The sequence below is a fragment of the Equus przewalskii genome, chromosome 16, assembly GCF_037783145.1.
Source record: "Equus przewalskii isolate Varuska chromosome 16, EquPr2, whole genome shotgun sequence".
Lineage (NCBI taxonomy): Eukaryota > Metazoa > Chordata > Mammalia > Perissodactyla > Equidae > Equus > Equus przewalskii.
This window is the reverse complement of record NC_091846.1, coordinates 74,653,906-74,680,278: the sequence shown is the minus strand read 5'-3', so window position 1 is coordinate 74,680,278 and position 26,373 is coordinate 74,653,906. Positions and strand designations below refer to the sequence as shown.

Sequence of the window (26,373 nt, the reverse complement as noted above, 5' to 3'; positions counted from 1 at the left end):
GACGGCGCGTTCAGCGCGGGGCATTGTGGGAAGGGCGGCCGGTGCAGCCGCGGCTGCCATCTTAGCAACTCCTGCTGTTGCGGCCTTGTCGTTGGAGGCGGCCTTCGTGGCGGCCGTCGACCTCAGGGAGCAGTAGAAAGTCAGCTGGCTGACAGCCGTCCTGTCCCCGGCCTCGACAGGACGGCCAGCCCGCGTCCGGAGGCGGAGGCGAGGGCAGCTGGGCGCGTGAGGGGCCCGAGGCCAGCGGTTAGTCACAGCGTCGCCCGGAAGGATGGGCCGGTCTCGGAGCCGGAGCTCGTCCCGCTCCAAGCACACCAAGAGCAGCAAACACAACAAGAAGCGGAGCCGGTCCCGGTCGCGGTCCCGGGACAAGGAGCGTGTGCGCAAGCGCTCCAAATCCCGGGAAAGTAAGCGGAACCGGCGGCGGGAGTCGCGGTCCCGCTCGCGCTCCACCAACACGGCCGTGTCCCGGCGCGAGCGGGACCGGGAGCGCGCCTCGTCTCCGCCCGACCGCATCGACATCTTCGGGCGCACGGTGAGCAAGCGCAGCAGCCTGGACGAGAAGCAGAAGCGAGAGGAGGAGGAGAAGAAAGCCGAGTTCGAGCGGCAGCGAAAAATGTGAGCGCCCGCGGGGGGAGGGGCAGGGCGATGGGAGGTGGCGGGGCTCGGGTGGCGAGTGGGAGACGGGGGGCTGGGGAGTGGGAGACGGGGGGCAGTGGGAGAAGGCGGAGCTCGAGGCGGGGAGAGAGGGGGCTCGGGCTTTGGGGGCCGCGAGAAGGGGAGTTGGAGGGGTCGCAGGAGCCGGCCCGAGAGGCTGCAGCCCTGGCACGTGGAAAGTCTGGGGCAGGACAGTCCCATGAGCTGGCTGGGAAGGTAAAATAGCGGGGCTCCTGCAGGAAAGGCCTAGAGCCGAGAAAGCGATTTTGGCGCGAGAGAGGAGGAGAGTGCCGGAAGCAGGGGGTGGAGTTCCGAGCGGGGTTGGGCTGCGTCGGTCCGAGCTATCGGCTATGCTGAAGATGTGGATGGTGAGCGTTTGCTGGCCCGCTGGAGAAGAGCAGAAAGCAGTTAAGCCGTGGGGTGCAAATCGCAGCTGGCTAGAGCGCTGGAGTATTGCGGCTTAAATTAGGGACAGGGCTTCTCGGGAGTAAGACGCGTTAGGTGTCCAACAGTACACCCCAGAAAAATGCGTTTTACTTTGGCGTATTTGCCTTGTTAAAGATGTCGCCATCACGTTTCTCGGGACTACTCGGTTTTTGTTTCTGTTGGGTTTTGAGGTGTAAAAACGAAATGCGTAAACATTAAGTGAACAGTACGATGAATTTTGACGTTTGAATTCAACTGCATAACTGCCATGCTAATCAGAGCCTATTCTCTTTGTGCTTTTTATTAATTTTGGTTTACATTTCTCCGTAGAAAACCGGTGCAATTCTGTTATTTGTTTCCCCTTGTAGTGTGCTTACTGTTTAGAAGGCACTTGACTATTTGCTTTTATTTTTGCATTGCTCACATACAGAACTTTTATGTAGGGAAAATCAGAGTCACAGTAAGGTTCCTAATTTGAAGTACCGTTTGGGTAAAATTTACTTCTGAAAAAGTGTCACTTCTCAAGTATCTTTGGATCTAAGAGTAGGTACAAATAATCCCAAGTTAGTGAACTTTTGGGTTTAAAATGTAGGGTGTTGTTTTGGTTTAAGGCCATGGTACTCTGATGCTCTGGATATTCATTTTCCAAAGCCGTGTTGAAAGCTAAGGTTAGACAGATGTGCTAACCCTCCCTGTTTAGCCAGCCACCTTCCTCACTTCTTCAGTGCATGTTTAGAAAGTGCTCGTGAGGCAGGAAAGTTAGTGAATTTAGAATTTTTCTGAGAGAAATTTCTGTGTACTGAATTGTCTAGGAGTTTTAAATTTTTCTACATTTGCATTTGTGTTATATAGGTTTTCCATCAGAGCTTGTTTCTAAAAGCAAAGTTATTAAGAGGTAGGGGACCGGAGCACTAACTATAATATTACAGAGGAAGCAGTACCTGGAGAGCTATTTGGCTGCATTCCTTTAAAACATGCACCATGCTTTCATTTTTTCTTTACTTCTTAGAACTGTCAGTGATATACATGTATGTATTTAAAAACCAATTACAAGTAATTGTTTCACAACAAACGTTGATTATATAGAACCCAGTTTTTTGGTCTGGAACGAGATCCTTAACTGTAAAGATATGGCTCTCAAATAACTATCAACAGATGTACGTTTAAAAAATTACCTAGGACGTCTCTGAGATAATTTTCGCATGTGAAAATAAAGAAGACCTCTAAAGAGCAAAGAGTTGTTATTTCACTGAAAAGCTGAGACTCGTAGGAAAAGTGGAAGGAAACTTGGTATGCAGAGAGAAGCATTTAGCAAGCTACACATGAATAGCAGACAAGAAATCTAGGGATGAAATGAGAAAATAGAGCAGCTGTATAGTTCCAAGTTGATAGAAGAACCAAACTACCATTAACATTTATGAAGGGAGGAGGGGGCAGAGCTAGCAGCCACCTGGATACCATGCAGTAGACACTACTTAATATGGTCTAATGCCTTGGAAATAATGCGAAGGAAACAATGGAAAGACCTAGGTTTTGGAGCCTTGGGAATGGGCAGAAGTAGTTGTCTGTCTCCAACTCTGTGATGGTTAGTTCATTCATTCAATTAATATTTATTGAGGATTTATGTAAGATGATTGACCCCTCTCTAAGATCTTGATCTAGCTTGAAGACAGATAGGTAGTTAATAATGCAGTGTGGTGAATCCTGTGATGGTGATGTACCTGTAGAAAGGAAGCATTCTAGATGGGTAAACACATGAGATCTAGGAAGGAATGAGTGGCGGATAAAAATCCAAGACTGTCAGGCTAGGCATGGGAGGATGCATGTGACCAAAAGAGAGAGTCTCCTCCACCCCTGCCAAAATAAAGGGAGAGGGACAGAATGGTCTTCAAGTGGAGTACAAAGGTGAATGTTGACTGGAACAGAATGTTCTGTAAGTACTAAAGTCATGGAGTGACTGGAGAGGTAAATAGAAGGCTGGAAATCATGGGACGAATCTTGTATGCTGTATTAAAGAGCTTGGGTTTCATCTTAGATACAGGAAAGGTTTTAAGCAGGCAAATGGCATGGGGCTTTTTTTTTTTTTCTTCCCAAACAGATCACTGACTGTTGTATAGGATAGGAACTAATTACAATAAGTCTACAGAGGAGTAGTGAGGGAGTAGTTGTTGGAATGGAAAATGAGAAAGATTTAAGAAACATTTAGGGCAAATAGTTGGATGTGAAACTAAGAGAAAGAAAGCATTGATGTTGGCTTTCAAGTTTATATTGTGGCTATTGCATCTCAGCCACCAAATGTTTAACTACTGTGTGTCAGACACTGGTTAAAATGTCAGAAGTCTGATGGATAGAGAAGAGGGAAAAATCAAGGGGAGTTTCCTCTTGGCACTTGGGCTGTGGGCACTAATTTTTGGATATCGTGAGTTTATCCAAGGTTGATACAGGGGAGTGAAGCCTGGGGGAAACCTTAAGAGTAGATAGAATGACCCAAGAAGAGTATGGAGGGAGAAGAGCAATTAGTTCATGGTCTGAAAGAACCTAAGGGGGTCTTTGTATTTACAGTTGGACAGAGGACGACAAGTACGTGGTGGAAGCAAAGTAAGGGGTACCAGAAGAATGCACAGTGTCTAGAGGTCCAATGTGAAATGGAGAGAGACAGGAAAATTAGAATCTACTGTTGGGCTTAACCAGTTAGAAAGTCTGGTAAGATTGGAAACGAGGTTGCCTTGCCATTTACAGTTCTGAGGCCTTGAATAAATTGCCTACCCGTGAGTTTGATTTCTTATCTGTGAAATGGAGGTAACTGTCTTGCTTATTGTGAAGATTAGAAGCAGTGCATTAAAGTATCTGGACTGTGCTTGGCATATAATGGACCTCAATAAATAATGTTTTTAACATAGTTTATATACATCCAGATTGAACTTGGTGAATTTAAGAAGTGATCTTACAATGTAGTAAAAGGCAGACCTTAAAAAATTTTTTTCTTCCGGCCAGCCCTGTGTCTGACTGGTCGAGTTCACGTGCTCCACTTTGGTGGCCCAGGGTTTCCCTGGTTCGGATCCTTGGCGCGGACATGGCACCATCATCAGGCCACGCTGAGGCGGTGTCCCACATGCCACAACTAGAAGGACCCACAACTAAAATATACAACTATGTACTGGGGGGATTTGGGGAGAAAAAGCAGAAAAAAAGAAAAGATTGGCAATAGTTGTTAGCTCAGGTGCAAATCTTAAAAAAAATTGTGGGGCCAGCCAGTGGCTCAGCGGTTAAGTGTGCACGTTCTGCTTTGCTGGCCCGGGGTTTGCAGGTTCGGGTCCCGGGTGCGGACATGGCGCCACATGGCAAGCCATGCTGTGGTAGGCGTCCCACATATAAAGTAGAGGAAGATGGACACAAATGTTAGCTCAGGGCCAGCCTTCCTCCGCAAAAAGAGGAGGATTGGCAGCAGATGTTAGCTCAGGGCTAATCTTCCTCAAAAAAAATATTTTTTTTCTCATTTTTGACTAGCTAATTCACGGTTCAAAATTCAGATCAGTTGTTTTCTGTCTCCTCCCTGTGTCCCAGCCATTCAGTTTTTTTCTCTCTCTTCCCTCCCCTGCACCCTTATATCATTTTCATATGTATTCTTTTGAGATGCTTTATGTTTGTTTATTAGCTGTTGAAAAAATGAGCAACTGAAAATGACTTGGAGTAAATCAGGGAAAGGTCAACGGCGTAGTAACTTGCTATAGCCTGTGGTATCAAGGTTGAAACATACTTAAGCGTTCAACTGCATGACAGATCAAGAGCCTTCTGAATTAGAGTATCTAAACCAGCTACAATCTATATGAGTGATTCTTAGAAGAATGAAAAGCTCATTGTGAGAGCAAAGAGCAGCTTTTATGAACAAATTCAGTATATGGAACTGTGTATTTCAGGGAGAGGAGGTTAGGGTTTTGAGACAACATTAGGGCATAAAATCTAGCTGAGGATAAGAATTTTATGAGTTTTTAAAATAGTCATTTTGGTGCTTAAATCTTTGTGCATGGCTTTGCCTCTCACACTGGTCCTGGAGAATCAGTGTAGGGTAGTAGACAACTTAAGGTCATTAGCTTTGGAGTCTACCTAGGTTAATTCACCTCTCAGCAACATGGAGTGAGCCAGAGCCCAGCTATAAACTGCTTAGCCACAGAAATGCAAATGATGACGTGGTGTATGAAGCTCTTGGCGCAATATTTGGTACCTCTTCAGTACTGTACTGAGTAAATGCCGTTTGCTAATAATATGAAGTGATTCCTGGAAGTAAGCTCCTGGGGTTGACTTCATACATTTTGAAGACATTTAAAAATAATAGTGCCAGTTGCTCTGTACAAAGTGATACTCATTTAATAGTGCTGTATTGCTGGGCTCTTGCTGTTTTGTTTTAATAGTTGCCATTTTAGAGTTGATTGTGACTAGTGTCACAAGCAAATAGCTGAGAGCATGGAGAAAATGGGGACCTAATGTTATACCATTTCCATTGAAAAACTTGAAGATTTTGATTCTACCCTTTCATCAGTGGCACAGTTTCTTGGCAAGCGAATGGATTCAGCAGAAGAGCCTGAGGAAAAGATTAGAGATCAAAGAACATCAAGAGAGTGGTACCTCCTATGGCAAAAGTTTTAAGGAATGGATAGGCAGTGATATTAGATGATACATCTTTTGTAAGATATTAATGACCAAAAGTGTTTGTGGTTTTATTTTTGTTTTCAGTAAAGTTTCAGTGCCTTTTATGAAAGTTAGCCTAACAGCTGCTTTATCATTGATTCTGATAATGAATTTATCATCAATAAAGATGAACTCATGCTTAATTCGGTTGTACAGGTGCCCATTGGTTTTCTGAATTCAGTGTGTGTGGGGAGGGGAATTAAAGCAATATTGGGCTTTGACGTTTTCAACACTGGATCTAAAAACTGATTTTAAAATTCTTTCTGATTACCAAGGTAGCAGTTTTAACCTGACCAAGAATAATAGCAACAACAGAAATTATATTCTTGATAATACTTGTAGGGGAACGGTTCTCCTGTGGCGCCCTCACCATGCCTGTTTCCACGTAGGACACAGCTGCTGTGGCGCCCTCACCATGCCTGTCTCCACGTAGGACACAGCAGCAAGGCTTAATTACAGTTGTGGTGGGATGCCCTGTGGTTCCTCCAGGAACAAAGGGAGATAAGCAGCCTTGTGAAAAACTCTGCTAGGCCATTTTTCATCCTTCCGGTTTCAGTTGAGCTTGGGACTTTCCACTTGCTCTCTCCTTCGGGCTACAAAACTACTGAGCTGTAGTTAGAATTGGTTCCTTAGCCGCAGAGCAGCCCACCACCTGTGCCTGCACTGCCCGTCCCTGGCCCAGCTGGTTTGGTGTCCATCAGTGGGAGCAGAGAGCAGAGTGGGAGCTCATACCATGTGGATCTGGCATTTGTTGTAAGTAATAAACTGAGTTTATTTACGCTCGTTTTCTGCTTACTGACCAAATCTATGGAAATGTGGCCCTATTAGTCATTGTGCTATAACTATTAGGGACTGCTTGACAAAAACCTGAACATGTATCAAGTCTCTTCCACCTTTCCCAAATCCCTGTTAGTTTGGAACTGTTTCTATTGTTAAGCTAACCTAAAGCTTTATCCTATTCTTTTCCCTCTTTTTTACTTTGTGTGGAAAGTTTTAATTGGAACTGTTCACATAGTCCTTTTAATAGTTGAATGGTACCATTTTTGAAATTTTAAAATAAAGTTTCTTTTTAGGTTTCTAATTTCATAAGAACCAACTAGCAAAAGTGTGTGTGTGGGTGTATATACTTTTGAAACTTTGTATTATGAAAACTTTCCAATGTATGCAAAAACAGAGAGATTGTTATAATCCTAATATTCCCATCATCCACGTTCAGCAATTGTCAACCTTACTTGTTTTCTCTCATTTCTTTCTCTTTGGATGAACTAGAGAAACAAAATTTTTGTATTGGAGGTATAATTTCCATTGAAATTGCTACCTGATTTTCTTTAGATATCCGTGGCAATTCATTTTTAGTGTTGAGGTAGGTATCTCTTCTCTTTTACTGAGCTGCTTATAGATAGAAGCTTATTGAAACTACCATAATACTAAATGTTATTGGAAGTTAAAAAAGAAAAGCAGTGTATTTAGAATATGTGTGTTAGACTTTCATATCTTTTTTTTTTTTTTAAATAAAAGACATCAATAATTTTGTGTTGGGGAGGAGATAGGTATGAAGCAACAGAGTCTTCAGAATGGGTATTGCAAATATCTAGAACCTAAAAGAAATTATGCTTTCTCAAGTAGCTACTACCTCCTTAACAGAAAAATGTAGAGATTATAAATGCAGAAACTGAAATGCATCAGAATGTTAAAGATACATTGGTGTTAGTTATGGTAGCACTGTGAATAAGTCACAGGAGTTGAGAATGAAAGCACTTGAGTGAGAATTGAGTCACTCCCTAAAATAGAGTTGAATTGAAGTGGATTGGGGTGTTTAAAGATCACTTAAAAGCTATAAAGTCTTTACTAAACAGAAAAATTAAATGACTGTCTGACACGTATATATGAGTCATCAAAAGATATAAAGGATACAGGTTGTATTTAATTTTGTGGATTGTGAGAAAGTTGAAGCATTAATAAATTCGCCTCTTAGGATTTAGATACACTTCTCAAGCCTCTGAATTCATTCATTCAACACAAATTATTATCTCAAATAGTGTTGTTCAATAAAAATATGTGAGCCAGCGATGTAATTAAAAATTTTCTAGTAGCAACATTAAAAAGAACCTAGTGAAATTAATTTAATATAGTCCCAATCTATCTCAAAATGTTATCATTTTAACATATAATCAAATAAAAATATTTAAAATTTTTAATGTATTTTCTTCATACTAATCTTCAGTTCAGACTAGACACATGTGACTAGCAGCTATCATATTGAATATCAGTGGTGTAAAATGACTGGGGTTTCCACTCTAGTGCCTTGATAAATATCAGTATTTTCACAGAATTTCACTTTGAGTAAATAATCTGGTTTATAATATCTAAATGGAATTAAAATAATTAAAACAGTATCATGCTTCATTGAACTTTTTAATAGAACTGATAATAAAAATATTTCCTTCCACTTTGCCATCTCTAGAAGAGCTTTTAATTGAAAATCAGTTAACAAAAGAAAGAAGGTACCGTAAAGGGTATAAAATTCAGAACCTCAATAAGTTGGTCTGTATTTTCACTAAAAGCTACACTACTATTGCCTTAGCAGTCTGAATCTGTATTTATTCTGACTTTGCTTGGCGGGGTGTGGGGGAGAAGGGATTTAGCTGGTCTAAACTGCTTGCTATGTAATAGTTTCTCCTGACTTCTCTGTAACTCAGCTCTTAGGCGAAGTGGAATGGCAGATGAGTACATCTCTCTATTTACCAGCTTGTTCTTTCATTATAAAGTTGATAGCAAAAGTGGATTTCCTGTTTCATATTTATAGTTCCTAAAGTAAAACTAATGAATTAGGCTCTTTGTATGTACTAGTCTTTTTGTATTTAGAAAGTGATAGGAAAAAAAACACATGGTTTTATATTTATTTGAATGTCTGTTTTATATTTATTTGAATTTCTGTATCACTTAACATCTTGGTATCTGTCATTTACTTGAATGTTACGTTAAAATGAATAGTAAACTCTTAGAAATATATAATCAGGCTTAGTGTTTACAGGCTTTTAACTAGTTTTATTTCGATTCTTAGGTTTATTTCTTGTATTATCTAAGTCATTTTTTCCACTTTGTTTGCTAGTCGGCAGCAGGAAATAGAAGAAAAACTCATCGAAGAAGAAACAGCACGAAGAGTAGAAGAATTGGTGGCAAAAAGAGTAGAAGAAGAATTAGAGAAAAGGAAGGATGAAATTGAACGAGAAGTTCTCCGAAGGGTGGAGGAAGCCAAGCGCATCATGGAAAAGCAGTTGCTCGAAGAACTCGAGCGACAGAGACAAGCTGAGCTTGCAGCACAAAAAGCCAGAGAGGTAACGCTCGGTCGTTTGGAAAGTAGAGACAGTCCATGGCAAAACTTTCAGTGTTGGGTGTGCCTCCTGCTCAGTTCAGAAAGAGATGGAATACAGACTAATTCCTTTCTCATCTAAACTTAACATTGCTGCGAAAGTTAATCTTTTAGCCTATTCAGAAGTGCTGACTGACATTTAAAAGTTATTTTCATAAAACGTATTCAAGGATACTTTTTGATTTAACGGAACTGGCTTACATATTTGAGAAGTGTTTGAAACTTTTGCCATGGCTGCAGGACTTACATTCTTTTGTGGGAGGGTGGGGGGAGACAGGGAGTGGTAAAGGGAAAAGGTTAAAAATCCACCTGTGGTTGTGTATTCTTCTTTTCTGTTTATCACTCTTATTACCTAGACTGTGAGAGGCTTTTTGCCTTCAGTCAGATTAAAAAGAGCAGGGCCTAACATTGAGTGACAGCACCTGCTTTTGATAAATAGGTTTTCTTGCTCTTCTTTTTTTTCCTTTTATCCCTCACCCCCTACCCCAAATCGTGCTCAACACAATGGACTAATTCTAGCATTCTGATCATAAGGCCCTCCATTTTCCTAATGTGTTTTAAGAAATCTTTTTAGGAAAAATGTCCAGATTATTCATCCACTTTTTTAGTATCTACTAACAACTCCTTTTTTTCTCTAGAGAGTTATGAAGGAACAGGTTGTCCTTGTCTGGAGTCAAGCTAAACACATGATTTGTTTTATCAGCAGCTGGAGCAGAAGTTGAAAATGTCTTTCTGTGAGACAGTAATTTGCTACTGAAGCTTCATGGCTTATTTGCACTAATTACTCCAGGATCCTAAAACTTGTTGAAAGTCACTGAAACACTCAAGGCAAATTACTTTATAGCATTGAGTGTCCCTCAACATAGTTTGCATAATGAATATGAATTCCATTGGTGTGTGCCATAGGAAATGCTGTAATTATATTTTCTTAAAGTTAAGTATTTGATTCAAAAATATATGTCGTCATTTTTAATCTTGGCATTATGGTGGACAAGTTGACATCATTAAATCTGTCTGTTTAGCTTAGCTTTTCAAATGCATTTTCCCTTGTGCTGTCTTTAACTAGATATACATGTCTATATTTGGTGGATATCATAGACTGTACAATTGAATGTATGAAATTTTTATATCAGTGCTTTTAATGAAGATATTTTTGGAGTAATGGTGCTGTCTTGTAGCGAGTTATTAATCATAGGAAGATTTTTTTCTCTTCATTTGCTTTTTGTTTCATGTTAACAATTTTTTTTTACACGGACACAACCCTCTGACAGTCTTTTCCAAATATTAAAATCATTTGAATATGTATGCTGTGATCTGAACACTGCCCAAACCATCAAGCAATCTTCATATAGTTTGCATTATAAAATCTCATTAAATTCTCCAAGAAAAATAAATGACAGAGTTTTATTTCCTGACCATGCACCCCCTGGATTCCTGAATTTCAGTTCAGACTGTAGATGACAAGATAAGCTGCCTTTAGAAATTGTCAACATCTGAATGTTAAGTCCATTTTCCCCATGGAAGAAGCCCTTAGTTCCATGAAGTATGGATTACCATTTGTATTTTTCACTAACAGTAAATGTATTTTTCTTATTAATTGTTTGCCTTAGGAATGATGAATTACATTTTTTGTTCCTTCTTACCATAAACATCTGCATTCCTCAGCTCAGCCTTCCTTGTATGTTGTTTCTTTATAAATGGTTGAGCTGCTGATGCAGGTATTGCCAAGCTAACAGTACAAATCATTTTAAAGAGGAAGCTGGCGCGTATGGCAGCCGAGGAGCACACTCTGCAGGACACTGGACAAGACAGTAAATATTCAACTTTTAATGCTGATTAAAGGAGTATAGGTAAAGAATACGTAGGTATACATAATTGGTGAGACAAATATTCACTTTATTTATATTTTATATATTATTTTTTTAATTTGGTAAATACTATCCAGTTTGTAGTTGTCCTTGTTGATTTGTGTGATATTAAAGTATTAGTAATAATTACCAGGAAACTATCATTAGGGAGGGATTAGTCGGTTGCTGTTTGGACTGGGAGGGATGATTTAAATTTAGTGCTAGAAACAAATTTTAGTGGCTGCACAGTTTATCGTTTGTCAGACAGAAGGTAGCTGTAAAGCTACCCTGTAAGTCAGATCAAAAGAGTTCAGAGGAAGATTAGTAAAGATTTATCAGTAAAAGTAAACATTTTATTTTTCTAACATCTTAACATGTCCTCCCCTTTAGGAGGAAGAACGTGCAAAACGTGAGGAGCTAGAGCGAATACTGGAAGAGAATAACCGAAAAATTGCAGAAGCACAAGCCAAACTGGTATGTGGAAGGCATATGTGAAAAATATTTTGTATTGCTTTATTTTTTTCTAATTTTATGGAATGATTTTGTGCTCTATAGTTCACTTATCTTTTAGAGTTTTCAGGGTTATTTTAAGGGATTTGAGGCAAGGGTAGGAATAATTGACTAGGTTTTAGCTGCTGTCTTCCGGAGGAATCTAGTTGGGGACAATCCAGGAATTCTAATTAATCTGGAGAAAATTCCAGAATTTGCAGTAGTTTAAAGCAGTTTTACTGGGGGAAATTATACCATCCTCCACCCCAGTGTTTTCTTTGCTAACCACATTCACACTTCTCCTATGCCTAAAAAACAAATAAAAACAAAAGCTTGAAGGTATTTAAACCAACTAAAATGTAGCATTTCACTTGGCACTAGTTGCCTTCTTACCAATTATTACACGAAATAAGTAGGTAGCATTTATTTGATAATAAGTGTACCAGATTAATAAATACTTTTTCTTATTCTAAATTTATAATCTAGCAAGGAATACAGAGACTTAAATAATTACAATATGATACAGAGATGTAAAAGGCAACACAGCAATTTTTAAATTTTAACAAGCCAGTGTACAAATATTGAGGTAATCTTTTTAAAATAGAAAAAAGTTAATCAGTATCACTTGTATTTTTTCTTTCAAGTCTATTTTTTAGTACTGTTCTGTATTCTGTTTTGTTTTTATTAAGCAAATAACTAGCATTTAAAGTGGAATAAAACTTTCGTTGTTTTAGGGTTTTTTCATTTAATGAGTGTGAATATATTTTGAAGCAGTCTCAGTATGTGAAGAAGAAAAGTAGAATTAAAGGACCATGGTTATAAAGAATCTGAAAAACAAAGGAGATAGTTAGGCAGTACAAGGAAAAACTTTCTTTTTCCCATGTATGTGGCATATAGGAATTCTTCTTAAAAGTAAGAATATAAATCAGAGGTGGAAGGAAATTTACTTAGGATGAGTGGGGGATTAGTGGTATTTAGTGCCCAGGAATGAAGACATGCCTGAAGAGGAACTCTTGATTTTAGGGATAGCTTGGCCTCCTCTTTAGATTTTAGATATCTAGAAAAGCTTTCTCTGGTTAGAAACGTGTTGAGAATAAAACAGTCATAGGAAAACATTTGCCACTAAATCGTACTGTTGACTGAGGAAGAAAAGCAAATTGTACATTCCAGTTAAATGGTTTAGAAAAAAAAATTCTGTGACTGTATTTATAAAGGTACAGAAAAAGATCTGGAAGGGTCTAAGTAATTAACAGTGGATCCCATTGAGAGTAGGGGTGAAGGAGGACCATAAATATTGTGTCCTATAGTTGATAAGAATGTAAACAGTTAAAACTGTGGGGCACCTGGTTCTAGAGCATGGTCTTTTAAAAGATAGTGTGCCCCACACAAGAGTCGATACTGCAAATATCCTAAGGAACTTAATGAACTTGACACAATGGATTCTTAGTTATCCCTGTTCTGGTTATTGTGAAGTCCGTAATAAAAAGGGAAGACTTAATCCTGCTTTCCCAATGAAAAGACCTTAAAATCTGCTTAGATAGAAAAAGTGATATGAGAGAGAACGGGATGAGGAGTCATTTTAAGATAGATCACTACATGCTCATTAATAAGTATGTAATAATGGTTTTTTAGTTGATTCCATGTAAGGAGAAAATCTCAGTGCAGGTAGGAGGAAGTAAGAAAGTGTGAATCTTAATTTGAGTTTTGGAGTGTGAACTTTGAAGGGTAAATACAGTCTGGTTTGCAAGGCATGGATATTTCCAGAAGGGAGGAACAGTGTAATTGGTATTTAAAACATTGAAGCAAAATTACCAAGCAGGTGGGATGGAATCCTCTTAGGACGTGATAAGAGATTGGATAGTGAGTTCAGTTTGTGGGTGGCCTGGAATGCCAGATTATGACTTCTACAGCAAAACTCCTCAACTTGGTGTGCCCTGCCAAGATCTTGATCCCTTCTGACCCGAGGGGTGGCTGGGTGCTTAGGGATAGCTTGGCCTCCTTAGATTTCTCTAGCAGCCGCCTTTGTTTACCCACGTGAGCCATAAAAATAAAACTCTGTGTGGCATTACTGGGAAAAGATTAGCAAGCATGTTCTAGAACAGTGCTCCTCAAGTGGTGGTAATTGGCCAGTTGCTGTTTTTGTCTTTTAATCCCAGTTTGTCTCAGACCTCTACTTTTGCAAAATACTTTTAAAGTGAATTATTAGAAAAATGAGGTCAAATTGCTGTAAAAGCTTCTAGAACACTTATTCTCGGTTTTTCTGTGTCTTTTGGGGGATCAGTTAGAATTGGCGAACTGTCACTGGTTCATGGGCCATGCTTAGACTAGCGCTGTTCTAAAACATTTGAGTTTGATCTAACGGGCTGTGGTGACACCATTCTGACTGCATGTAACCAATAAAATTTCATTGAAAAGATAGTGGAAAAGGAGCTTGAATTTGAAAAAATTTGGGAAGAATTTGGACATAACTCATTTGCTTCTTGTGTTTGATAAAGTTGGAAGCATAAGAAATTATTGTTGATGTTGGAGAAAATTAATTTTTATTTGGGTCTATTGGGAGTCAGGCTTGCAGAGAAGTGGAGTATGTAGGAGAAGACAAAAAAATGTTACTGTATAAAGATGCAAGGCACATTTTGAGGTTTCTTTCATTTGTGTTTTCCTTTCCTCTTCCTGTCACTTTTGAGCACAGTTCTTTAATCTTTATACACGTTTATTAGGAAATACTGCATGGAATGTATTGAAAGTCCCATTAAAATAATATATATTTGAGAAAGGAAGGGGAATATAATAGATTGTTGTAGACAACATGGGACTTTCCTGGGTATGTCAGCAGTGGTAGTTTATCTTGAACTAAAAGTTCTGTTTGCTTCATGACATAACAAATATGCTAGAGATGTGGACAGGTTCATTGTTCTATATGAAGCAAGAAGAATAGGATGTATCCTTGCTTATAGAAAGTGAGGGAGGAAGAGAGAAGGGCCGAGTTTAGGGGCCAACTATTCACGTAATGTTTACTGAGAAACTATTATGTGTAAAAAGCAATTTGGAGATAAAAATAGACAAGACAGGAGCCAGCCCAGTGGCCTAGTGGTTAAGTTTGCGTGCTCTGCTTCAGCTACCTGGGGTTCGTGGGTTCAGATCCCGGGTGCACACCTACGCGCTGATCATCAAACCGTGCTGTGGAGGCATCCCATATGCAAAATAGAGGAAGATTGGCACAGATGTTAGCTCGGGCAATCTTCCTCCCCGAATGAATGAAAAAGACAAGACATTAAGTTCTTTTAAAGAATTGAATGTGTTAATGCTAGAGACAAGGACAACTCCAAGAAAAGTTAATATTTGGAAAGTGATGTGGACAATGTGAGATAATTGACATAATTGTCTTGGGGTGGCCCAGGAACCTTCCTGGAAGAGATGTCGCTGAGCTGGGCCTTGATGGATAATTAGAAATTGAATTTAGGATAGGGATAAGAGTGTGAAGAAATGAAGCAGGGCAAAGGCCTTTTGGGAAGCAGAGTTAGAATAAAGGCAAGAGTGTATGGGATCTCTCAGGATGGTGGGTAAAGTTGTAGTAGTGGTAGAAGTTGTAGTAGTAGTCCAGCTGTATGTGTACTAAGAAGTTTGTGTGATATTTAATGGGAGATGAAGTTTTGAAAGCTGGTTAAAGAGAGGTTGGAAGAGAAAGTACCCTGGGGGAGATTTCTTAAACATAACCGTGAAAGACTAATACAGTGTCTCTTACAAATCAATAAAGAAGACCAACTCCCTAACAGAAAAAAACTGAGTGAGAAATGTAAAAGAGGTAATTTGCACACACAGAATGAAAAGTAACTGTGGTAAATTCCTGAAGATGTATTCCAACTGCAGTAGGAGAGCAAGGAAATGCCCCACTCTTTTCTTTTTCTCCAATAAGAAATACCAAATTAGACAGAACTTCTTTTTTATTTCATTAGTACCAAGTGTTGGCAAGGATGTGGTAGGAAGAGACTACTTTTTTGTATGGTGATCCTGGGAGTTTAAATGGATAGGGCCACTTTAGAAAATAACAGTAAATCAGTAAATATCAGGAACCTTAAATTAGTTCTGCTTCTAAGAATTTCTCTCATGGAAACTGAATCTGTACAAATAAATTTACATGGAAAAATGTTCTCCATGTTATTTAGAATAGTGAAAATTGCCCAGATTTTTAGATAAATTATAACACATGCATACAGTGTATTTTTCTATAGTCAAAAGTATTTGATAATACAGGAGAAACAGCTAAATACAAAACTTACATATACATTATGATCCTGCTAATTTGAAAAGTATATTTGTACATTTTAGTAGATGGGAAAATATGCCGAAGTGCTAAGAATAGTTTTCTTTAATTAGTAGACTTATATGTACCTTTATACTTTCATCTAGTTTGTACATTTTCTACAAGTAATGTATATCACTCTTACAATCTCATAAAAATAATTAGTAAAAAAAAGTAAATTTAAGCCAAACTTTGACTAACTTTTAAGTAGGTCCTTATGGCAGGAATTCAAAGATTGGTTCCAGTAATGACTATAATAAGGAATGCATTAGCTTAGCCATGTGGGCTCTCATATCTGAAAATAACGTTAAGTGCTCTAGACCAAGGGTATTTTTTGCTCATTCCAATTCCAAATTGTTTATCAAGATATTTGATTTTGTCTGTCCATAAGGAGGCAGAAAATATTAACTGACAAACATAGTTGATTTATTAAATTAAACAAGAATTAATCCTAATGTGGCTTGGCTTGACTTGACTTGTCTTTTTGGCAGATTGGTTGCTAGTTCTTGGGTTAGTATTGGCAATGCACAACTATTATCAAATATTTGAAAGGCTTTTGTCAATACAGTGGAGAATTTTAATTTTCCTTAAAATGTTAAAGATAGTATTTAAAATTTTTTTAATTCTTCTTCACATAGTTTTTTTATGATGTATTTGGGAGAAGCCCAGATATTATTCTGAAATGTATATGACTCTTACTTATTTAGAAAGGGAAACAGACTAAGAATGGAGATAGTTGCTGCTGTGGAATAAAATGGTTTTTTTCCAGGAGGTTGTGTCAGTAGGATAAAATGACCCTCAAACTATCCCCTGGTGAAAATTGTAGTAAAATGGAATCTGGTTAATTAATCTGTGTATAAACACCTAGACTATAATAAGAATCAGACTGACAATTTGTAATAAAATTATAAACATGCTGATAAGAGGGACAAGTTAATTTTAACTGGGGGGATGTTCTTTGAAATTTTAAAATATATGCAAATTGTAAGTTCTAGATCTATAGTCTATTTCCTCTCTTTAGTATTGAAATAGTTTTCCACTTACCCCTTGCCAAATACGGAGATATACCATGTTAATCATGGTGTAACACTGAACCTCACCAGTTTGAGACATGAAAAAATAGTACCATGTTTGAAAGTTGAATATATATGAAGTATTCCGCATACAGTTAGTTGGCTCTCTGTATCCATAGGTTCTGCATCTTTGGATGCAGAGGGCTCACTGAGAGGCTTGAGCATCTGCAGATTTTGGTATCTGAGTGGGGTCCTTGAACCACTACCCAACTGATACCGAGGGACGCCTCTACTTAAGTTTAAAGTAAATCAGATCTCACTTTGCAATTAGAGAGCTCTGAAAAGAGTTCTCAGGAAAATGTAAGGAAGGATTTTTTAATGAGTTTGTGTGGGAGGCTTAAAAATACCCCCACCCCCCAAAAAAGATATCCACGTTCTAATCCCTGGAACCTGTGTATATTACCTTATATGGCAAAAAAAAAAAAAAAAGATCTTTGCAGATGTGATTATGTTAAGGATCTTGATGGGGAGTTTATCCTGGATTATCCCCTGTGCCCGAAATGCCATTACATGCATCCTTATAAGAAGAAGGCAGAGATTATACCACACAACACACGCAGGAGAAGCTGAAGACAGAGCAGAGAGAGATTCGAAGATACTGGCCTTGAAGATTGGGGTGATATGCTTAGAGGGCAAATCCTGCCAGCCGCCAGGAGCTTGAAGAAGCAAGGAATAGACTCTTCTCTGGAGCCTCCAGTGGGAGCACAGCCCTGCCATACCTTGATATTGGTCCAGTGGTACCAATTTCAGACTTCTGGCCTCCAGAATAATTTTGTGGGGTTTTTTTTTTTTTGGAGGAAGATTAGCCCTGAGCTAACATCTGTTGCCAATCTTCCTCTTTTTGCTGAGGAAGACTGGCCCTGAGCTAATAGCTAACATCCATACCCATCTTCCTCTACTTTATGTGTGGCACACCTGCCACAGCAGGGCTTGACAAGCAGTGCATAGGTCCACACCCGGGATCCGAACCTACGAACCCTGGGCCACTGAAGCAGAATGTGTGAACCTAACCACTGCGCCTGCAGGCCAGCCTCTAATTTTGTGTTGTGTTGTTGTTGTTGTTGTTGTTTGTTTGTTTTTTTAGAGATGGGCACCTGAGCTAACATCTGTTGCCAGTGTTTTTTTTCCTTTCTTTTCTTCTCCCCAAAGTTCCCCAGTATAGTTGTATATTCTGGTTATGAGTGCCTCTGGTTGTGCTGTATTTGAGACAACGCCTCAGCATGACCTGATGAGCGGTGCTTTGTCCACACCCAGGATCCAAACCAGCAAAAGCCCGGGCTACCAAAGTGGAGCACGCAAACTTAACCACTTGGCCACGGGGCCGGCCCCTTTTGTGTTGTTTTGAGCTACCAAATTTGTGGTAATTTGTTACCTAAAAATATGGAAATGGTTTTGGAATTGGACAGTGGGTAGAGGCTGGAAGAATGTTGAGGCACATGATAGAAAATGCCTAGACTACTTTTAAAAGACTGTTGGTGGAAATATGGACTTGAAAGGTGCTTCTGGTTAAAGCTCAGAAGCAAATGAAGAACATGTTATTGGAAACTGGAGGAAGGGAGGTCTTTGTTATAGAGTGGTAGAAAACCCAGATGAATTGTGTCATACAGTTAGGTGGAAGGCAGAACTTAGTGGTGGATTTGCATAATTAGCTGAAGGTAGTTCTAAGTATTGAAGGTGCTGTCTGGTTTCTTCTTGCTATTTATAGTAAAATGCTAGAAGAGAAAATTTGAGGAAAGAACTGATAAGTAAAAAGAAACAAGCACTTGATGTTTGGGGAAAATTCCAGTCTATCTAGATTGCAGAAGATGCTAAAATTAGGAGATTCACTGTTAGAGAAACTTTCTCTGGAAAGAAGGCCAAGGGTATGACTGGACAACCTTTTGCTAGTGCTGAGGAGATTATACCTGTACTCATAGGTTTCCTCAGCCATTTTAGCAAAAGCCAGGATTAGATGAGATTATCCAGGAAAGATCTATGGAGGACCCTCTTGTCCAATATCCTGACATACATGGGAAACCCACAATGTTTTTGAGGATGTTATATTAGCAGAAACACTGCCGATTTGTACTGAAAGGGACAGAGAGAACATAATGATGAAAGGCTGTCAGACTGTCAACAGACTCCACTCATAAAGGAAAAAGTGATATATGAAAACAGAATGGAGAGAGTTGAAGATACTGGCCTTGAAGATTGGAGTGATGGTTTTGCAAACCAAGAAACCCTGGCAGTTATCAGAAGCTGCAAGAGGCAAGGAACAGATTCCTTCCTAGAGCCTCCAGAAGGAATGTGGCCCTGTCAACACCTTGATTTCGTTTCAATGATACCGATTTCGACTTCTTACCACCAGAATAGAATCTTTTGTTGTTGTTTTAAGCTGTCCAGGTTGTGGTAATTTGTTAAAGCGGTCTAGGAAATTAACATAGCCTGAAAGAGAGTGGGACATTTATAGTAGAGTGAGCTTATATAAGTTGAAACAGCACAGCACTTAGGATAGTTAATAGTGATGTGGTTACACATTTTAAGAGACAGAAAAATATGATATGGCACCAAATGTGCATGTGAGTTAAATATTTTAATTTGAAATGGTGGGGAAGTTAGGATTTTCAATCTGTGAGAGACTCGATCCTAGTTGATAAGGTAAAAAACTGACTTAAGATTATGTTAATGTATTCTGGGCAACAATTTAAAAAAACTTTCTGGACGGGGGCTGGCCCCGTGGCCGAGTGGTTAAGTTCACGCGCTCTGCTGCAGGCGGCCCAGTGTTTTCGTTGGTTCGAATCCTGGGCGCAGACATGGCACTGCTCATCAAACCATGCTGAGGCAGCGTCCCACATGCTACAACTAGAAGGACCCACAACGAAGAATATACAACTATGTACTGGGGGGCTTTGGGGAGAAAAAGGAAAAAATAAAATCTTTAAAAAAAAAAAAAACTTTCCGGACATTAACGTATTGACATTGTGTAGGGTTGCTTGAAGGATAGAGACTGAAAACAAGAAGGCCACTGAAGGCCAGTCAAAAAGTGAGGGCTTGAATTGGTATGGTGGCAGTAATACTGTAACGAGAGAATAGATAAACTTTGTGAGTGATAAGGGTGAAGTGAGAGGGGAAGAGGAGGAAAAAGGAAGGGAAAGAAAGTCTGTTTTAGGAACCAGTGAAGACCTGATGTAATCATGCTAACAGGCAAGAATCACCAGGTGTTTAAGGACAACTTCCACAAAAAGGAGTGAATGACCAAGACAAAAGAACTCACCTGAAAGAAAAGAGAATTCAGAGTTAAAGATTAAAGATGAAAAGAACCATGTCTAGATGAGTATATATTTTTTTTAATTTTAGGACGTGAATCATAAGCTCCTGAAGGCACCAGCTCTCTCTTTTAACAGTATTGCAGAGCAGTCTCTCCAGAGCCCTGGAGAGCAGTGAGTTTTGCACCTAACATTCCATACCAAGCTCAACCGCCAGTCAGTTCCTTCTTGAAACAATTGTTTCCACTTAAGGTTATGTGGGATCTCAGGAGATGTTATCTAATGTTGACGTTTCAAAAACATATTTAAGGTTATAAAGATAACAAAAGGGGAATTAAAATGAGAAAAAAAGGGGCTAGAGGAAGTGGGTGGTGGTATGAATTCTCTTTAGATGATAGCTAATGATATCCAGTAATGATATACTCTAAGGAGGTAACTCTCAGAATAACTAAATTGCCATGGACCCCTGGAGGGTAGGGGGGATTGCTTTTTTTTAATCTTTCTGGGTTGTTTTTTAACCTGCTGTAAGAATAACTTTAGAAAATTTAATGTATAGTTTGCTAACGGTCAGAACTAATTACATCACATTTGTTTTTTTAACGGTTTCTTATTTGTTGTTTGCCTAAAGTGGGATATACGTTATGCTTCTTATGGAAGGGAAGATGAATCAAAGAATTAAAGTTACAAGTGGCAGAGTGGCACAGGTGTCTGTGTCTCAGAAGGTTAAATGCAGAAATCCACATTTCTGAGTAGTGGCATGATTCCTAATTGTAACGTTCATTCTTTCCTATCATTGCTACAATCATTCCTAATAAAAGATATTTCTATCTTTGGATTCTTTTTATTCTGTAAAATTTCATATGTATCTCAAGTACAGAGAGGTAGATTTCAGTATCCCTGTTTGCTAAAGAGACTGCTGCTAAGGGTCACCTTGATGTAAAATTATAGGCAATGTAAGAAGAACACTCTGAAAAGAGCAATTTTGGAAAAGGCAGTGGGACTTCTGGGTGAAGGGTGTTGGGACAGAACTGGGAGGGGTAAAAAGACCCTTCTGTAGTGGTATATTTTGCTCTTGTGTATTTCATCTCATTAATCACTCAAGTGGGTGCAGGAATGAAAGCCACCTATATGAGACAGCACAGAGTCCTGGATATAATGTCTAGAGAGGCCCACCCTCCTGTAATGCCTCCAGTATTGTGAGTGTTGGCTTTCTCTTTGGCCTGCATGACGTCCACCATGTAATCCTTGTAGGAGAGTTTGGTATTGTTCATCTGTACAAATACACATGCACATACACTCCCCCTATTGGGAATAATGCTTTCTTTTGTATAAATTTGAAAGAGAAGAGGGGACAGGAACAATGGATGTCCTCTGGCAAGGGGGATCATCAGGAAGGAAGCAGCACGTTAGGCAGTTACTGCAACAGGTGGTGATGCAACAGGTGGTGAGGGTTTAGAATACTTAGGAAGTAAGGTGTAGGGTCATACCACTTATAGATAGATGGGCAGAAAACCAATTTACGTCACTTGAGAGCCACTATATTAAAATGAAAGATGGCTTTGGTTTTTGCTTGACTTTTTTTTTTTTGTTTTACTACGGTGTAATTGAATAACATTCATGCTTAGTTTAAAGCTATAATAGAACAAAATACAAGTACTTGTATGTAAAGACAGGAAATTCACCTGCTCAATTCATTTTCAAAATTATTTGCATTATCAAGTACTTGTAATATGCTTAGCACTAGGGATAACACTGTTAGCTATAGTGCCTGAGAAATTACAGCTCCCCCTCTACACACATACACACTTAACATCCTTTATTTGTAGACTTGGGTGAAACTGAAACTTTTCTTTTTCTTTACCCAATCTAAAGGTAATTTCAGTGTAGTAGAATTAGTATTTTGTGTCTATGAAGGATTTTACTTTAAAAATCTTGGGGCTGGCCTGATGACGCAGCAGTTAAGTTCACATGTTCCGCTTCTTGGCAGCCTGGGGTTCACTGGTTCGGATCCTGGGTGTAGACATGGCACCACTTGGCAAGCCATGCTGTGGTATGTGTCCCACGTATAAAGTAGAGGAAGATGGGCATGGAGGTTAGCTCAGGGCCAGTCTTCCTCAGCAAAAAGAGGAGGATTGTCAGTAGTTAGCTCAGGGCTAATCTTCCTCAAAAAGAAAATCTTGTTTGCTTTTAATTTTTTGAATAGGTGATGTGATCACATGATTTAAATTTTCTTTCAGAAAGATAAACAGTGAAGTCCTTCTGCCTTTCTCTCCCATCCACCTTCTTCCCATCCTCATCTCCAAAAGGTCTATTTATTTATGTTTTTGGTTTGTTTTCCAGAGTTTAAAATGCATATTTAGGCAGATACAAATACGTATATTTTTATTCTCTTTTTTGCATAAAAGTCGGATACAGTACATACTATTTGATACTTTGCTTTTCTGACTTAGAGATTTTTCCATTTCAGTATATAGGGATTCCTGTCTTTCTGTTTTGTTTTCTTAACAGCTACATAGTATTCTGTTTTATAGCTCTTTCATAATTTATTTAATGGTCCCAAATTGGCAAATATTTGGGTTTTTCTAGTCTTTTACAAGCCGTGTTGCAATAAATAACCTTATTCAATTTTTCATGTGGCAAGTATATTTATAGGATAAATTCCAGAAAGTTAAATTGCTGGGTAAAGTATTATGAAGATGTAGTTTTGGAAGATAGTGCCAAAGTGCTCTTCGTAAGATAGCATTTGGTATTATACTTTTGAATTTCTGTTAATGTGATAAGCTAAAAAAAATGTTATTTCTGTAATTTTAATTAGATTTGTGGGTTGAGGTTGTGTTGTTCAAACCTTTCACTCCCCAAGGTTCTAATCTGATTTCTTAGGGGCTGAGTTAGAACCTTAGGGAAAAGTGAGTCTGGGTGTTTATGTTGGTAAGGGTTTCCCAAGCACATGCACAGACACTTAGAGTCTTTACCTTGGTTCACTTGCACATGCCAAGCTGTGTGATAATGTGTTAAAACTGTGGATAAAGTAATTGGCATATGAATTCACTAAAGATGATTACAAGCAGATAATTCTGTTGTAATTATCAGTGAATGTCTAAGCAAGAGTGGTGATTTGAAATGGATTTTGATGTGTAGGTAGGATTTGAGTAGGAGGAAAGAATGGCATGTGAGCAAAGGAGAGGAGGAGGAGGCAAGATAGAAACGAAGGAAAATTTAAGAGAGAAAAGTAGAAACAAAATTGAACCAGATTATAGAAAGTCTTAAATAGTATGCTAATTTAGTAAGTTAAGCCCTGTTCTGTACACAGTGGAAATCACTGTAAGTTTGAGGGTAGAAGAGAGCAGTGCTCAAGAGAGGTGAGATTAACAGCATTGTGTAGGATGAATTGAAGGGCAGAGACTGGAAACGAAACTATTTGAGAGAGATGTGGGGCCCTGAACTGGTATGGTTGCAGTGGAAGTGGAAAAGAAACTCTAGCTGAGAGACTATAAAAGAATTAACAAACTTGATGACTATTTGGGTGTGTCAGGGGAAGAGGGAGGAGATAAAATAAAGCTGTAGAATACAGATGGCAGAAGGGAAGGTAGAAAGGGCTGAAAGTACCCAGAGGTCTCCCAGGTGGGTGTCCAGTGGAAATATACCTTAGGAAAAAGATCTGAGAGAGAGAAGGTATATTTTAGCTCCCTGTTGGATCTTCCACCTTATGAGATTACAGAAATTTAAAAATGTATGAAAATCCACTCTTTTTCTTCATCTTCCCTACCTACTAAATTCCCACCATTTTTAATGCTGCTCTTCCTCATCTTTGACTTTACTTGATTTCAGTGGATTTTCCCGGCTGTCCATCTTCCATGTTTTAGTCTACACCCCGCCCCCCCGCCGCCGTATCTTAAAGTAAAACAAACCTTTTTGTATTACTTACCTATTTAAAAGTTGGGTTTTTCCTACCCACAAGATAAAATTGAAGCATTTTATGTTGCGTATCAGAGTCTATTACCTTCCCTATCTTCTGCCGTAAACCCTATAATTTAGTCACATTGAATTTTACTATTCCCAAAACCTATCAGTGGAGACAAACAGGACTGATCAGGTGGAAGACCTTGGTAATTTGAACCTAGTGTTTTGTATTAAAAAATTGTGGGAGGACAGAAATTTTTTTAAAGTGAACAGGAGAATGAATAAGGAGAAAGGTCACTAAACTTATTTTTAGTTTTTGACCATCTAGAAAATAATTTCAGTAGAATAATGAAGATGGAAGCAGTGACTCTTTAAAATTTAACTTTGGAACTAGGAAGGCATTCAAAAGATGCAGAGAATATTTTAAGATCAAGGTCAGATAGCATAAGAAGGACAACTGAGTGATAACTGAGATTAAAAATTCAAAACAGCAGGTTTTCTCAGCCTTGGCACTGTTAACATTTGGGGTTAGATAATTCTTTGTTGTGGGGGGCTGTCTGTGCATTGTAGGATGTCTAGCAGCCTGCCTGTCCTCTACCCACTAGATGCTAGGAGCCACCCCTCAGTTGTGACAACCAAAATCACCATCACATATTGCTTAATGTCCCCTGGGAGAGAGGAGTAAAATTGCGTCTGAGAATTAAGGAAGTGGGCATGGTATCTTTGGGAGTGAGGAAAGTGAGACTTGATGAGGAAGGAGACCATGAGTAAAGAGGGGAAATACATAGAGAACACAGGAAGGAAGTTGGTTGCTTGAGACTGAAGGAGTTGAAGGCCCTGCAGGAGTTAATTATACCAGTGTCCACTTGAAATTTATCAGATAGCATTTTATAGTCACCCACGTCAAAAACGTTTCCCGAGTTTTTCCCTCTCTGGAGAAAGGGATCTTCAGTGTTTCTTGATTGTGTATTGACAATATAATGTAGCCCCAGTAGGAATTTTTCCTATAATTTTATGTATGCCTTTCTAGTTACAAATTTAGTTACAGTAATTGCTAGATAATAGACTGTTTGGATAAATCCATGCCTTGGTTCATAATGACAGTTTTAATCTGATGCGCTGAAGGTGCAGACAAAAATAGGTAATAGGACAAAATCTACACTTGATCTCAAGACATTTGTACAAATTTCTTTCCATTTTCAAAATATGTAAGTGCTTTCCTATAATGTGTTCATGTATTTTTTCATAAACAAAATTAGAAAATATAGGAATAACTAATAAGGAGTGCTTTCTAATTCCTTAATATTTTCTTCTGTCACTTTTTGTGTGACCTTAGGCAAGTTTTATTAAACATACATTTGACTACCAATTGTCACCTTATTTCCCAAATACTACTAATAGAAGACATGAAATTCATAGAAAGTTCTGATTTTTCCTTTTAACTTTCAGGCTGAAGAACAGTTGAGAATTGTTGAAGAACAAAGAAAGATTCATGAGGAAAGGATGAAACTAGAACAAGAGCGACAACGTCAACAAAAAGAAGAACAAAAAATTATCCTGGGCAAGGGGAAGTCCAGGCCAAAACTGTCCTTCTCATTAAAAACCCAGGATTAAATTGCAAACTCTGAACTTTTTACAAAGAAAAATGGAAAAACTTTGTATGGTAGCTTCATGTTGAAGTGGTTTTTTTTTGTTTTGTTTTTGTTTTTTTAATTTGGAAAATCTGGAAAGTTAGCTTGTTCTAATAGGGGCTATGCTCTGCAATTCCTTTTTTTCCCCCTTAACTTTCATTAAGTCAAATCCTTATCAGATCATTGTTGTCTTCTAAAAGTGATATATTTTTCACCTGTTTGGATTCCGTATTAGTGGTCTGAGGAAGAGCAGATCACTTTGTAAACTACGGATGGTCTGATAAGGTTTTTACTGACCCACTGACTTCAGAGTTATACTCTGTTTATTACATCATAATGCTGGTTCTGCTGACTTTTTGTTTTTTTATATATTTATAAAAAAAGAAAAAGTTGGTAATTGCATTGGAAGCTCCCAGAGTGTTACTGGACCCATGTGGTGTATTGTTAAACCAGTGTCCTCAAGATACTGTTGCTCTTGATGTTCCTGATACAGGTAAGGAAACAGTTGGTCAGCTGTGATACAAAATATATATACAGTCAGTATTGTCTCTGTTCAGTTTGTTTTTATTTCATTGACAAAATCAAACCAGCATTCCCCATTGTGTAAATAAATGATTTTGCTGAATAAAGTCAAGTCTTAAATTCCTATGTTGAAGCAATTTTTTTTAAAGTTCTGTTAAGTCTTAAAGAGGGTGGTTTACTTTTTGATGGTCAACAATTTAAAAATCCTAGAGCTATGCTACATT

At 38.6% G+C, this 26,373-nt stretch overlaps 1 protein-coding gene across 2 annotated transcripts; it reads left to right on the top strand.

Moving 5' to 3' along the window:
- ARGLU1 (arginine and glutamate rich 1) lies at positions 1 to 26,273 on the top strand. 2 transcript variants are annotated; one of them, XR_011528247.1, is made up of 4 exons: positions 1 to 618; positions 8,882 to 10,953; positions 11,380 to 11,463; positions 25,446 to 26,273. XR_011528247.1 is itself a non-coding variant. In XM_008512756.2 (4 exons), exons 1-4 carry the CDS (start codon positions 272 to 274, stop codon positions 25,608 to 25,610), a joined length of 822 nt encoding a protein of 273 aa, XP_008510978.2. In that variant the 5' UTR covers positions 1 to 271; the 3' UTR covers positions 25,611 to 26,273. The 2 variants fall into 2 exon arrangements, 1 of the variants encoding a protein (XP_008510978.2); XM_008512756.2 differs by having other exon boundaries at positions 8,882 to 9,107.
- Positions 26,274 to 26,373: the final 100 nt, after the last annotated feature.

What these genes read in the sequence shown, in the direction of transcription:
- ARGLU1 (XM_008512756.2), top strand. Translation starts at nt 272, where the DNA reads ATGGGCCGGTCTCGGAGCCGGAGCTCGTCCCGCTCCAAGCACACCAAG. An exon ending in CAGCACAAAAAGCCAGAGAG is followed by an intron (nt 9,108 to 11,379) that starts GTAACGCTCGGT and finishes CCTCCCCTTTAG; the next exon opens with GAGGAAGAACGTGCAAAACG. An exon ending in CAGAAGCACAAGCCAAACTG is followed by an intron (nt 11,464 to 25,445) that starts GTATGTGGAAGG and finishes TTTAACTTTCAG; the next exon opens with GCTGAAGAACAGTTGAGAAT.